General features: G+C 44.2%; 2 protein-coding genes across 2 annotated transcripts; one reads left to right on the forward strand and one right to left on the reverse strand.

Moving 5' to 3' along the window:
* Positions 1 to 993: 993 nt before the first annotated feature.
* On the forward strand, positions 994 to 5,919 carry LOC121873102. Its single transcript, XM_042376412.1, has 4 exons — positions 994 to 1,095; positions 1,537 to 1,796; positions 2,249 to 2,344; positions 5,522 to 5,919. The coding sequence occupies exons 1-4, from the start codon at positions 1,029 to 1,031 to the stop codon at positions 5,711 to 5,713; spliced, it is 615 nt and encodes a 204-aa protein (XP_042232346.1). The 5' UTR covers positions 994 to 1,028; the 3' UTR covers positions 5,714 to 5,919.
* Positions 5,920 to 7,939: 2,020 nt separating this feature from the next.
* On the reverse strand, positions 7,940 to 14,032 carry LOC121873294 (chitotriosidase-1-like). The gene is made up of 7 exons (XM_042376767.1): positions 13,938 to 14,032; positions 13,317 to 13,461; positions 10,531 to 10,715; positions 9,797 to 9,983; positions 9,141 to 9,679; positions 8,812 to 8,981; positions 7,940 to 8,691 (listed from the first exon to the last, which is right to left on the reverse strand). Exons 1-7 carry the CDS (start codon positions 13,938 to 13,940, stop codon positions 8,409 to 8,411), a joined length of 1,512 nt encoding a protein of 503 aa, XP_042232701.1. The 5' UTR covers positions 13,941 to 14,032; the 3' UTR covers positions 7,940 to 8,408.
* Between the last annotated feature and the right edge of the window lie 1,841 nt (positions 14,033 to 15,873).

Consider the following 15,873-nt stretch of genomic DNA (forward strand, 5'->3'; position numbering starts at 1 on the left):
CCTCTCCCCTAACAGTAGGTCCGTTAATTTTCATTTCTTCGACACACTTCTTCAGAGTCCCTAGCTGCTGTAGAACTTGTTCTGATCCTGCATTACTCTCCGCCACCCCCCGTGGCCGTGCTAATGCTTCAGCATAACTTCTCTTAGCAACCACCTCCATTCTATCGGCTACTTCCTCAGTCTTATCAAGGATCTCTTTCCTAGTTTGGCAACCAAGAGGGTTCCAGCTTCATCTACTTTCGTCCCAAGGGAACTCGATCCCTTATGGCTTGCAATCGCCTCTTTCACCTTGACTATGCAGTGAGGGCAATACCAGCAACAGTTTTCATGCTTACGTCATGCCTTACGGTATGCCTTACGTTGCATTTGTCAGGCCTGTATCAGCCATCTCCGTCATCTCCCCGCAGTAGTCACATATCATCATATCCTTCATGGTTGTTGTTGTTGTGGGTGGGGTGCATACTGTGTATAGATTTACACCTATTAAAAAAAACAAAAACAAAAAAACAGTCCTTAGCTGCCCTCTGCTGGTTTTAACCTCCTCTGTTGCCTTTAGTGTTGTCTTCTGTTTTCTTCTCTTCTTTTTTTTCATTTCACTTCGGCGATTTATCGGTATTTATGTGCTCTCTATGTATACTGCATTTTGCTATTAATAAGGGATTTTTATACACCCAATCAGTCCTTTAGAAACACAGAAAAATTAAATAAAACTTTCTTTGCTCGGTAATAGAATCCCTTTTAGGATAGCCAAGCTTGTTGATTTTTGTTTGTTTTATTTTAGATATTATTTCCTTATACTTTCTTTTCCCGTTCTCATCAACCACTATATCTCTTTGTGCTATCACTGTGTACACTGATATCTAAAATGCTTGTTTCGGCAGCAACACAAAAATTATTATGTAAAACAACTCTAGACTGTAATAAGATTCCTCTCAGCGGAGGAATTTAATATGTGAACCTTTGAGAAACCAGGTGTTGTGTCGTCAGAGACCCAGTGTGTGGGGTTCAACTGGGTGTCGTCGTCGAGGATGTGTCAGACATTGTCGTCCCTCAGGAATGTCGTCGAGGACACCACCTGCAACTTGTACGTGCCAGGTGAGGAAGACCCGAGTTTTAGTGACTCCACAGTGATACAGCCAACAACTTGAAGGCACAGTACTGTACTAATTTAGATTAACTTGAGTTTGGGGATTATTTCCTTTTCCACAGCCGGAGAGTTGCTGTACTGCTGAGTTTTAAATTGTCCTTAGCAGGAGAATTTAACAAGTATTAAATCAGATGAAGTTAGGTATTTAATTCTCAGTATTACTACAGGTTATGATAATAAAAATAAAAATAAAGGTCTGACCTCTGAGAGACTCAAATGAATCGGTTATATCCAAAACTTCATTTTTTTATGCAGATTGTGACTAACAAGGCTCATTTTTACATAACAAAATAGGGTATATATTATATAAGTTAATAACAATGCTTTAACGGTTTATACAATCCAACAAAACCAGTAAACATTACACTTTTGAAATATTGTCTCGTCAGACTCGCCAAGTACATCAGTAGAGTTGAAGTTTAAGTGTGAAAACTGCCACGGCGAAAGCACTCCAGCAGGACTTGACTCATGGGTACATCAGTGTGAGCCGTGGGAGGAGTCGGTGGTGGTGGGAGTGGCAGCCTTCTCTTCACTCAGTGACTTGGACTATCTCCTCTGTAAGACCTTCCCCGGCCTCATGCTGGACAAAACTTTCGCAGCAGCTATAAATGACGACCGCAACTGTATCGATCACATATCTAAAGGAAAGGTAGATCGCTGTGCCATGCAGGTCCCAATTAAATTAAAACAATGATTATTTACTTAAAGACTTTAGTATATTTAAGACCGGTCACGCATACACAAATACCATACTACAGTAAGGTCAACTGGTTCCGTAATGTCCATAACCTTTTGTATTGAGGGATCACCGGAAGAATTTCCACCCCACTCTATTTCACCTAAAATTAACCACCCTAACCTAACCTAACCTACCCTAACCTTGCGTAACTTAACCTGATCTAACCTAACCTAACCACTCCAAATACTGTTACGGTGGTTAATTTTTAGGTGAAATAAGCTGGGGTGGATATTCTTCGTGTGATCCAAATTGAGTTTATCTTTTAAACTTGTCTAATGAAACAAAACGTAAGCAAACATAATAAACCCAGCTTGATCTTTCCTGACTTACCTTGACTTAACTTCTCTACTGTACTGTTTTAGACGTCTTTTGTCACGGCAGCGTGGGCAGATGACCAGTTCTTCAACAATCCCAAAACATTTACCCACCAGTGTCGCGGGGTTTCATCTGAGTACAAGGTATGTTGCCAGGTCAAAGGTCATGTCAAACTCTGGTAAAGGCACGACAGGTGTATTGTGGCCTGGATAAAGTGTATAGGAGTGTAGTAATAACAATTTATTGGATGTAGTGTGTATAAGAGTGTACTGTGTCTAGTAGGTAATGGATGTAGTGTAGTGCAGTGTAGTTTGGTTTTAGACCATCACGTGGCACTCGATCTTTGCTGCCCGTCAGATATAGGAAAAATGCAGAGAACAGCGTCGTGACTTTTGTTTTCTTACGGGGAATAACCCACCCGGGCACAGATCATCGACCCACAACAGGGCCTAGGGGGCGACAAAATTTAGAGTAAAAAGAAATTAAAAAAAACAGAGAAGAAAAAGGGTATGTTAATCTGCACCACGAGGATGCCGGAAAATCAGCTTTTTAAAGTGAGACAGATTGTATGAGTGTGGAAACACAGAAGAAGGCAGAGCATTCCACAATTTGGCTGTGTGAGGAAAGGAGGAAGTACTATAACGGGTTATTCTAGTGGAACTGACATCCACAGAGAAACGCTGGGCACCGCTGGGCACCGCTGGGCACCGCTGGCAAGACGTGTATTACGAGCCTTGCCAGCGGTACACAGGATGCCAAATCCACCGAACATTGCCCGTTAAACTACCCGCAAAAGAGAGAGAGTGAAGCAACATTGCGGCGAAGAGACAGGGAAGAAAGATTATCAACTAAAGGAGGAGAGTTAATAAGACAAAATACCTTTGATTCCACCCTATCTAACAGTTGGACAGAAGAGCCACCCAGATATGAGAGCAGTACTCCAAGTTGGGACGAAAGAATCCCTTATATACTTAAAGCAACTGCTCAGGAGTGTAGTAGCTACTGCATCTGTACAGCATTCCCAGCTTTCGGGAGGCAGCTTTAGCAAAGTTGAGGATATCTGGCTTCCATGACATATTAGAGGAAATGGTGAGGCCTAGCATATCTATTTTATAATTTGGCAGAATGATAGCGTCCTGAAATGTGATTGTGGGAGATCGTCTAATTTGGAAAGTGTAATTGATAAATACTGAATTTTATTACTATTGAATTTAACCAAATTTCTACTCCCCATTCGAAGATCCTGCACAGATCCTCATTGGTAGATGTAATGATATCAGCTCTAGAAACAGATTTACCCCCCCCCCCCGGTAGTTTGAAAGTTAGGGGGAAGAGGAAAGTGTGAAGAAGAGTGAAGAATAGAATCATCAGTGTAAGAATGAGTAGAATTAGTCGAAGTGCGAAGTAAACCAATGATAAAAAGAAGGAAGAGACCAGATGAAAGAACAGAACCCTGTGGGACACCACAATTGGTAGAGAAAGAGCGAGTGTCATGAAAGGCAGTGTCCAGTACACTGGCAACCCGGTCTGAGTTCTTTCTCATCCTAACGGGGGTAAAACAAGGATGTGTACTGGCACCAACTCTTTTTTCCACTTTCTTGGCTGCTTTCCTTACTTGTGCCAGTTCCAGTTTAGCTAGCCGGGTGGACATCCAGTATCCGGTACCGGATGAAGGAACTTTTCAACATAAGATGACTCCAGGCAAGAGCAAAGGTGTCGGCCGTTTCCGTCACTGAACTAAAGTATGCAGACGTTGGGGCGCCGGTGGTAGAGCGGTACCGCTCTTGCCTCGCAAGCAAGATGTCACTGGTTCGATTTCCGGGCCGGTGGAAAGTTGTTTGGACACACTTCCTAGCCCCCTTTGGTCCCTGTTCACCTCGCAGTAAAGTAGGTACCTGTTGTAAATCGAAAAGTTGCGAATTCGTATTCAGGGAAAGATGTTGGAGCTTCCAATAACTTGCTGACAAAAACCCATGACTCTTCAGGCTTCTACGCCCTTGACAAAAAACCTATGACCCTTCAGGCGTCTACGCCCTTAACTCATGAGACATAAAGGCAAACATGAACTTAGCATGCTTCCCAGATGGGCGCTGTAAGCGCTTCTGCTCTTCTCCTTGCACAGGATGTAGGGGGGTGCCCAATAAACTAAAAAAAAAAATGATGTATGCAGACGACCTCACACTCGTCGCTACAGGAGATCCTGAACACCTACGCAGATGTGTATGCACACTGCGGCATTGAGGTGAATGCATGTAAGATTCAAATTCTCTTTCAGCCTGCCCCGGGTTCAACCACACCGCCACCATCCATCCAGCTTAACGGTACTACTCTCTCTAATGTTACCACCCACTTTCAATATCTCGGCTCCCACTTGCCCAACACCGTAGACATCGATGAAGAGATTCAGCATCTGATCAAAATAACATTGATTATGTGTTAAAGGAATATCCTTCCTTCCTTAGGCTTTAGTAAGCCCCTTTATAATATTTATACTGTATATACTTGTCACACTTGCCAGATGCTTCTGGTGTTATTGTACAGGGGTACCTAGTGACAGCACTAGGATCCCGCTTCCTCTATCAAGGAATACACAATTGAAATTGAAATTGAATTGAATCTGACCAAATGTGCATCTCAAGCCTTTGGCAGACTCCGTACCTGTGTCCTTCAGCTGTAGGGAGCTAAAATTATCTACAAAGTTGCACGTGTATAGAACACCAACTGTAGGAATATAGAGGCTACCATTATTAATGAACAACTACGGTACGTTGGACTGGTCGTGTTACCCGCATGGGCGACAGTAGTTTACGAAAGCAACTAAATTACAGTCACCAAACGAATGGTAAACGCAACGCTGGCGGGCAACAGAAAAGGTGCAAGGACAGTCTTAGACAAACCTGAAAAAGAGCCAAATCCACCTCCTCATCATAACGCTTGGAGGAGCGCCACACGTAAAGGTGTCAATGCTTTCGATTTAGCCCGACTGTATACCGAGGCAGACAAGCGTCAGCGCTGGAAAGGCGCTGCCGCCGCTCCTCCCGCACTAGATGTAGCCCTCCACACGTGTACCATCTGTGGACGTCCCTGTCGTTCCCGTATTGGCCTCTCTGGTAACCTAGGAACTCACTAACGATGGTGGCGTCCTTAGTAGCTAATATCATTGTATCATATCTGGATGATCGTCAGACTCGATTCCAAGTGACTGTAAAGTAGTAGTAGTGTAGTAAACAGTGGAGGTAGTTATGTTAGGTTAGGTTTATAGTGTAGGCTAAGTTATATTATAGAGTTTTAAGACAGAATTTGAACCCTTACACTCGCAGGTTGACAGAGACCGGTGTGTGGCTGCGCAGGAGAAGGTAGAGAGTGTAGCTGGGGTGTCGGGCCGCTACCACCTGCTGGTGTGTCCTCCTCACATGGTCGCTCTCACTCTCTCCTTCATCCAGGACGTCGGCCCCTCCCTCACCTGCTGCCTCATTTACTGGACCTCCTTCACCTGCTGCCTCATCTACTGAACCTCCTTCACCTGCTGCCTCATCTACTGAACCTCCTTCACCTACTGCCTCATTTACTGAACCTCCTTCACCTGCTGCCTCATCTACTGAACCTCCTTCACCTGCTGCCTCATCTACTGAACCTCCTTCACCTGCTGCCTCATCTACTGAACCTCCTTCACCTGCTGCCTCATCTACTGAACCTCCTCACCTGCTGCCTCCTACTGAACCTCCTCACCTGCTGCCTCATCTACTGAACCTCCTTCACCTGCTGCCTCATCTACTGAACCTCCTCACCTGCTGCCTCATCTACTCACCTGCTGCCTCACTTTCCTCACCTGCTGCCTCATCTACTGAACCTCCCTCACCTGCTGCCTCCTCTACTGAACCTTCCTCACCTGCTGCCTTGTCTACTGAACCTTCACCTGCTGCCTCACTGAACCTCCTTCACCCACTGCCTCCTCTACTGAACCTTCCTCACGGGCTGCCTCCTCTACTGAACCTTCCTCACCTGCTGCCTCCTCTACCGAACCTTCCTCACCTGCTGCCTCCTCTACTGAACCTTCCTCACCTGCTGCCTCCTCTACTGAAGCTTCCTCACCTGCTGCCTCATCTACTGAACCTTCCTCACCTGCTGCCTTGTCTACTGAACCTTCACCTCTCTTTCCTCGACTTAACTCTCACAAAACAACTGAACTTCATCCTGCTGAAGTATTTCATCAGTCTTCAACTTTACTGACACTCCACCTACTGAAGTCACCAGAAGGCCACACTGCTGAACTCTCACTCGTGTTGTCTGTTTCAGTAAATATTGCCCCCGCCAGTTAAGCTAAAACTCTGTAAACGACAAATCCTGATGGCATCACCTGGATGACGTCACTCTAAATGTTTAATCAACAGGAAGTTCCAATTGGAAGTTTCCATTCCAAGAAACACAATGATTAGTATTATTTACACTTGTACTGTTGGGATAGTGACATACACACCCAACATTAGTATTTATCACCATAAGAGGAAATACAATATCCCGATTACTGTATAATCCTGTAAAGAGATGCCAGTTGGACTCTTTATAGTACATGTTATTAAGATGTAACATAGCACTGGAACCAAGCAATTTGTGTGCTTTTGTGTCTATGTGAGTGTGTGTAGACTTGTACCCAAACCTGTAGCCTCCCGTTGTTGTTGATTAAGTGTTTCATGTTAACACAATCACTGATAAAGAGAGCCCAGATTTTTTAATATGTATATATATATATATATATATATATATATATATATATATATATATATAAATAAATAAATAAATCTGATTATTCTCTTTCTATAACCCTTTATTGTATTAGAGTTAAAGATGCTTCAGATTCATGAGTCTGAATCTCGGGGTTTGTGGTTCAAGGGGAAGGCGAACGGGTTTTAGTAGTTAATTATGATATATACAAACTCTCTCCAAAAAGTATCTTTACGCTTTTGTGTGAGACAATATGGCACGAAGGATTCTGACAACCCTACCGAGACAAAGGAGTCACAGTGTTCATTTTTAAATTCATTAGACACACCACCGTAAAGATACTTTTTGGAGCTATTACAATGACCAACAAGAGAGATGTGTAGATAATTATTAACTATTCGCTTATATATTTAAATTTAATTGGTGAAGATATGATAAATGGCTAGAAGCATCAGTAAGTGTTATCATTATTAATCCACATATTTTACTTGTTGGTTTCTGTAATAAGTCATTCAGGTTAGTTACTCCTAAAAGCACCAAGTTACTCAATTGTTTTATCTAAGTAAATACCTTTCTGGGTATGCATTATAATATTGGTATAGTATTGTTATGATTCAATTAATATCATCATTACTACTAAGATTAATTATGATTATTACAATGTATATTTAACTTTGAAAGAACTTTACCATTAAACCTTTTAAGATTTCTTCCAAACTTAATAACAAATGAAATAACAAAAATGTGAAAGTAGTTTTTAATTTTCCATAAGCAATGAAACCTGTTACTGTAGTGACTTGAGCCCAACACTTATACTGTAAGACACAAGGTACCAATTGAAGCATTTATGAGCACATGACTGTACACTGACCACTGGTAGTGTTATTGACAGTTTGGAAAGTATAGGTGATCACAATTTAATTAGACAAATGCATTGTTAATGATATGATTAGTTAATAGATAAAGAGACCAGTAATATAGTCAAATACGAGGGATAAATACAGTAATTAACTAGACTAGTTTAAACAATTTTATTCATTCAGTCAATTATCAAAATATTAAATAACAAATGTTGTAAACTTTGTTCTTCTGATAATAAATGTTTATAAATAGCTGACACCATATTAAATAAGCAAAATAATTGTTTTCCTCGACAGCAGGAAGTGTTTTATATTATTAAAATCTACTGTGTGTAACTTGATGAAGATTGATAACCTCACTCTGACAGCTGGAGGAAGACAGTTCCCGCCTGACTTTCTCACACTGACAGTTTCAGAACAATACTTGAAGTATGATACTTCTTAAAGTCTGTTGGTTTCTTTGGAAAGTACTGTACTTTCAGCCTTACTACTGTAGTCTTCAACACTCTTGGTAAGTCACTGCAGATCACAGGAGCTGATAGAGGAGGCCCATGACCCTTAGTTTCTCGGGTCAAATCCGGCTGAAGGTCAGTCGGGCCGTAGGGACAGAGGACCACAGCCTGGTTCACGTGACCGAGCGGGCCTTACAGAGGGCAGCCTTGGGCCAATCACAGGAGGCGCGACTCTGGCGCCAGTGGAGGCCTTTTGGACACTGGAAGTGGAAGACTTTGTCATTGATACAGCGGTAGAAGTGGTCACAGTTGACAAGGTCCGCCGTGTACTCTAGACGTCTACACTCTGCTAAGTTGAGCTGCATGGTGGGAGAGGCCGTGGTGGGTCTTGGGCGAGATGTGATGGATCGTGGAGGCTCCGGGTGTGTAGGTATGATAGGCCGAGGGCGAGTTGGCCTGGTGAAATTAAACACAATGAAGAGCAAGGATTTTTTTCTTGTCTCAATTACACAACACAAGTTGAGTTATCCCAAGTAATCCATTCAATAAAGTGCCTTAAGGGTGAATAATACTGACATTACTGTAGTTGGTGGTCCTGTGAGCCTTAAGCCCGAGGCGCCCCTGAGGGTCCTGGAGATGGCGGAGAGTAGTGGGTTGACTCCGGCGCTGCAGGAGCCCCGAAAGTCGTCCATGGCGATGTCCCAGATCATGACGCCGCCCAGACCCTTCTTGAGGGCGTACTGAGCCTGCAAGATGAGGTAACTTACAAACATGTTTTAGGAACACCAAACATACCTTGTGTTGTTTAAGAGTGGATAGTACTTAAAGGTAAACTCGTGTAACTTGTACACACGTAATATCACTAACTCAGCCTTGTGTTTAGACCCAGAGGCCCCGCTACCCACCTTCCTAGTGACGGTGTCGATGTCGTCGTATCCCACCCACTGGTCGTCACTGGTCAAGTGAGGTGCTTCTCCGCTAGACACTTTCGTCCAGCCGTCCCGCTCGTGAGCCAGACACACCTCGTAGTAGGCCAGAGACCCGGAATCCTTCATGAGAGGTCCTGGACGGCCTGGACCTGACGCTGCAGCCCCAGTGGACGCATCGCTGCCCGCCAGCGTCCATGAGCGGCCGTAGAAGGGGACACCCAGCACCAACTTGGCCGGTGGTGCCCCTTTCTTGATCCAGTGGTTGACAGCAAAGTCAGCGGAAAATTGGTGGGATTGTCCGGGCACGGGGAAGAGTGGGGCATGATGAGCCACCTGCTTTTCCCATGACCCATGAAAATCGTAGGTCATGAGGTGAATCTGGTCCAGTGCTGTGGCCACGGCTGGTTCGTCGTAGCCACGGTCAATTACGCTCTTACTGGCAGACACGGCAGCTGTCAGCAGGAGGCCGCGAGGACTGAAGGCAGTTCGTAGTTCTTCCACCCACAGACGGAAACCTAAACACGTGTACGAGTACCATTAATATACAGCCAAAGTCAATACTGTGGTAGTTGTTACAACTGTACAGTACGCGTTGAGTCAACAGAGACCAGTCGTCTACAGTTAACACTCACCTTCCTTGTCTGCAGCGGAACTCTGGTAGGCGGGGTACTCCCAGTCTAGGTCGAGGCCGTCGAAGCCATAATCTTGGAGGAAACGGACGACGTGGGCGGTGAAGGCGGCGCGACGCTGTGAGTTGGACACCAGCCGGGAGTATTTATCACTCCTGGAGTCCGTCCAGCCACCCAGCCCCAGCAGCAGCTGCCAACACCACGTTACACATATTGATAACTATAATTGTGTACTTTTAGGAAATGTTTCTGTACATCGTTTTGTGTTAGGCGGGGCAGTGAAGGTACCATGCCAGGTACTAGGTGTCAGTGTATGTACCATAACAAGTATTAGGTGTCAGTTTATGTACAGTTACACAAAAAAGTCCTGTCGCGAACCACGAACCCCGAGATTAAGACTCGTGAACCCAAAGCAGTAGACACTGGTACATTATTCTGTCCATAAATGCTTCGGATTCAAGAGTCTGAATCTCGGGGTTCATGGTTCGCGACAGGACTTTTTTGGGTGACTGTACCAGGGTAAGTATTAAGTGCCAGTGTTGGTACTGGGAGAGGTGTCAGTGTAGGTACTGGGCAAATGTCAGTGTAGATACGTGGGCAGGTGTTAGTGTAGGTACTGGGGCAGGTGTTAGTGTAGGCACCGGGGCAGGTGTCAGTGTAGGTACTGGGGCAAGTGTCAGTGTTGGTACTCGGGCAGGTGTCAGTGTAGGGACCGGGGCAAGTGTAGGGAGCCTCACCTTCACTTGGGGGTTCCGTGAACGCAGACGCAGGAAGCGGCGGTAGTTGGCTAGTCCTTGGTCCTTGTCCAGGTGAGGGTCGTGCTCGACGGTGGTGAGAGAGTTGGCGTCCAGAACCGCGAAGGCGTAGATGACGTGTGTGCACAGTTCCACGGGCACGTCGTCCACCCTGTACTGCGCCGCCCCTGTACAACAGTAGTGTGCGAGGTGAGTGTGTACACCACACCTGTACAACAGTAGTGTGTGAGGTGAGTGTGTACACCATACCTGTACAACAGTAGTGGGTATGTACACCACACCTGTACTGCAGTAGTGTGTGAGGTGAATGTGTACACCACACCTGTACAATAGTAGTGTGTGAGATAAGTGTGTACACCACACCTGTACAACAGTAGTGTGTGAGGTGAGTGTGTACACCACACCTGTACAACAGTAGTGTGAGGTGAGTGTGTACACCACACCTGTACAATAGTAGTGTGTGAGATGAGTGTGTACACCACACCTGTACAGCAGTAGTGTGTGGTGTGTACACCACACCTGTACAAAAGTAGTGTGTAAAGTGGGTGTGTACTCCACACCTGTAAAACAGTAGTGGGTGTGTACACCACACCTGTACAGCAGTAGTGTGTGAGGTGAGTGTGTGCACCATACCTGTACAACAGTAGTGTGTGAGGTGGGTGTACACCACACCTGTACAGCAGTAGTGTGTGGTGAGTGTGTACACCACACCTGTACAGCAGTAGTGTGTGGTGTGTACACCACACCTGTACAACAGTAGTGTGTGAGGTGAGTGTGTACACCATACCTGTACAACAGTAGTGTGTGAGGTGGGTGTGTACACCACACCTGTACAGCAGTAGTGTGTGGTGAGTGTGTACACCACACCTGTACAGCAGTAGTGTGTGGTGTGTACACCACACCTGTACAACAGTAGTGTGTGAGGTGAGTGTGTACACCATACCTGTACAACAGTAGTGTGTGAGGTGGGTGTGTACACCACACCTGTACAACAGTAGTGTGTGAGGTGAGAGTGCACACCACACCTGTACCACAGTCGTGTGTGAGGTGGGTGTGTACACCACACCTGTACAACAGTAGTGGGTGTGTACACCACACCTGCACAACAGTAGTGGGTGTGTACACCACACCTGCACAACAGTAGTGTGTGAGGTGGGTGTGTACACCACACCTGTACAGCAGTAGTGTGTGGTGAGTGTGTACAACACACCTGTACAGCAATAGTGTGTGGTGTGTACACCACACCTGTACAACAGTAGTGTGTGAGGTGGGTGTGTTCATCACTCCTGTACAACAGTAGTGTGTGAGGTGGGTGTGTACATCACTCCTGTACAACAGTAGTGTGTGAGGTGGGTGTGTACATCACTCCTGTACAACAGTAGTGTGTGAGGTGGGTGTGTACATCACTCCTGTAAAACAGTAGTGTGTGAGGTGGGTGTGTACATCACTCCTGTACAACAGTAGTGTGTGAGGTGGGTATGTACATCACTCCTGTACAACAGTAGTGTGTGAGGTGGGTATGTACATCACTCCTGTACAACAGTAGTGTGTGAGGTGGGTGTGTACATCACTCCTGTACAGCAGTAGTGTGTGGTGAGTGTGTATATCACACCTGTACCACAGTCGTGTGTGAGGTGGGTGTGTACACCACACCTGTACAACAGTAGTGGGTGTGTACACCACACCTGCACAACAGTAGTATGTGAGGTGGGTGTGTACATCACTCCTGTACAACAGTATTGTGTGAGGTGGGTGTGTACATCACTCCTGCACAACAGTAGTGTGTGAGGTGGGTGTGTACATCACTCCTGTACAACAGTAGTGTGTGAGGTGGGTGTGTACATCACTCCTGTACAACAGTAGTGTGTGAGGTGGGTGTGTACATCACTCCTGTAAAACAGTAGTGTGTGAGGTGAGGTACAGCACAACAGTAGTGTGTGAGGTGGTATGTACATCACTCCTGTACAACAGTAGTGAGGTGGGTGACAACAGTAGTGTGTGAGGTATATGTACATCACTCCTGTACAACAGTAGTCACCCTGTACAACAGTAGTGTGTGAGGTAGGTGTGACATCACTCCTGTACAACAGTAGTGTGAGGTGAGGTAGTGTGTGAGGTGTGTACATCACTCCTGTACAACAGTAGTGTGTGAGGTGGGTATGTACATCACTCCTGCACAACAGTAGTGTGTGTGTGAGGTGGGTGTACATCTCACAACAGTAGTGTGAGGTGGGTGTGTGCATCACCCTGCAATGGCAGGGTGGGTGTGTACACTGTACAACAGTAGTGTGAGGTGGGTGTGTATCCACTGTACAATAGTAGTAGTGTGTGAGGTGGGTGTGTACATCACTGTGGTAGTGTGTGTGAGGTGGGTGTGTACATCACTCCTGTACAACAGTAGTGTGTGAGGTGGGTATGTACATCACTCCTGTACAACAGTAGTGTGTGAGGTGGGTGTGTTCATCACTCCTGTACAACAGTAGTGTGTGAGGTGGGTGTGTACATCACTTATGTACAACAGTAGTGTGTGAGGTGGGTGTGTACATCACTCCTGTACAACAGTAGTGTGTGAGGTGGGTGTGTACATCACTCCTGTACAATAGCAGTGTGTGAGGTGGGTGTGTACATCACTTCTGTACAACAGTAGTGTGTGAGGTGGGTGTACATCACTCCAGTACAATAGTGTACACCACACCTGTACCACATTAGTGTATATGGTGAGGATATACTTAGCGTATTAAGGCAGGAGTGATGTTATACTAACTTACCGTGTCTGTAGTGGGCCCAGGAGGAGTAGTAACACACCACCTTGTTGTTCCTGCCGGCGGCCATAGCGAGGTGGGTTTCCTCCGTCAGTACCAGCACCGCCACCGTCACCACCCAGCTCCTCACCGTCCACACAGAGGGTCCAGTCTGGCGACACCATAAGTAGGTTAATACAGAACATCAGTGTCAGTATTGGTAAAGTAATTAATATATGCAATGCCTTAACTTAGATGAGCTAGTTCCTGAAAACTCAAGTCGAAATTTGTGTGAAAACTTTGTGTCAGTCATTTGTAAACTGTCAGTTGACGCGTGCATTCGTGCTTGTAGTCGGAAAAGATTTGTTCTTGTCCCTTTGTAAATCTCACGCATACTCACTCTTTTTATCTGTAATGTTTAATAATTCTAGTCGTGTCAGAGAGAGAGTTATTGTGGCGACGGGTGATGTGACAGTGGTGTTATTTACTGTTTTGTGTGTAAACGTTAATAATAGTTTTGCTGACAACTACTAGGTTATGGTGCTGATGGCGAGATCACTTCAGTGTGTGTGTGATGGCAGTAAGTAGTTGTGTTAATTTATCTAAAAATAAGTATGGTGATGGTGTCAGCTGCTGGTATCAACTCACCATTATCTTAAGTACTGTCGTCGAGGACAAGACTGTATTGTAGGATACAAGGATCTCGAAGGTATTTCAGTGCGTCTTGCTGACCAGTCTAGTGTGTGGTTTAGTGTTCGTCGCCACCATTTATATACCGGCGGAGGCGTAGGAGACCTAAGTGGCGTGACGTCACATTGACGTCAGTTCCAGTACGCGCGGTAGTGTTAGTAAAGAAGCAATTTTCTTCCCATCTGCGAGGGTGTGTTGGTCACTTCAACTGGGCTTTCCGTGAGGCGGCGGTAATGACCTGATTCAACTACGTCGTTCTTCAGCAGAAGCAGGAGAGAAGGACAGGACTGTAAAATCCACACCCGAGTCTGTTTTCTCATATATTCCCAACATGAGTGAGAGGGAACACAACATTTTTTTGCAACTATTACACTTGGAATCTCGGTGCTAAATAAAGTGATGTCTGCACTGCCTATGTACACGATGAATCGACATGAACTTTATGACACACTTCCTGAATATTAATATACTACCTATATTCTATCTACTTAGGTCACTCATGTCCCGTACTATCATCTTAAGAGAATTAACGCGAGTAATTGTTGAAGATCCTGGTCGTCGCTTGATGGTTTTGTTGACCAAGGCAGTGTAGGGGATCCTTAAGTCCCCCAAGACTGTCTTTTAACCTAAATCACAGACATGCTTAAATTAAAAGAAGAAAACTGCTCCGTTGACAACTTTATTTAAATTCAGAAAGTTCATTTAGAATCAGAAGGTTCATATAAATTCAAACTGTTTATTTAAATTCAGAAAGTTCAATTATATTCAGGGAGTTTATCTAAATTTAAACTTAAAATAAATAGTATTATCTAAATTTAAACTTAAAATAAATAGTATGGATTTAAAAAAAATCTAATTCAGAAACTTTATTCACAAATGTCAGCATACAGTTGATATATTTAGATATAAAAACAATAATACAGAATTTCAGTTTACAGTACACCTTACCATCGCTATATCGTCTCTTATGAACAACTAAGCTTGATATAAGATATACATTCATTACCTTTTAAGAATATATAATAAGTTGCATTAGCTCTGAGATAAGCGATAAAGGCGTTATGGTACTATACTGTATCTGAAAAACTACCAGTTATTCTGTCTAAGCAAAATACCTGAATTATATTGTCTAAAAAAAATATATGAATGTTTTTTTCTAAATTAATGTGAATTATATTGTCTAAAGAACATTTCCTAAGTCAAGAGGGTCTAAAGAAGCAATTAAATGTTTCCATCCACTCCATTACTATCGGGACACATATTAGTTCGCCTCTTTTGTCTGCAGTGGCATTTATTTTTTTTTATAAGAGACCTGGCGAGTGATGTACACCAAATCTGACGGTCACTTCCCGTAGAGTAAATAAACTGAAAATATATGAATTAACCTAACCACATGAAAACCAGTTACGGTATTAAGCAATTCAAAGCTAAGGCAAGGAAATACATAACATATGAAACTACAGCAGGAGAAGAGAGTGACTATATTAGTAAACAGTCGCATGTAGCATGGGATTGATCCGCCAGCCTCAGATAGTTCAAGGCTCTGAAGAACATTTTCCTTATATTGTAGTTAGCCTTCAGTTCACCCAATATAATACCATACAATTGACAAAGTTGTTTGATAGTGTTTCTTAAGCTGTACAACTTGGCAGTTATGTTGCGCCTCACACGACATGCTGTCATAAGTACAACATTCTCTAGTCCATCACTGAGTTATAAAAAAACTAGATCCACGAACAGGAAGTTTTATTGGTGGTTAGCGGGAAGAAGTTAGGGCAGCCACCTAGGTTGGTAATTGGAATAACTTATTGTTTTGTTCTCGTCTCTCCCGTTACTTAGGATACAATAGTTGGCATTCAGGCTCAGGTAGTTAGTAGAACAAATGTTCTCATTT

The sequence above is a fragment of the Homarus americanus genome, unplaced genomic scaffold (genome assembly GCF_018991925.1).
Source record: "Homarus americanus isolate GMGI-L3 unplaced genomic scaffold, GMGI_Hamer_2.0 scaffold32929, whole genome shotgun sequence".
NCBI lineage: Eukaryota > Metazoa > Arthropoda > Malacostraca > Decapoda > Nephropidae > Homarus > Homarus americanus.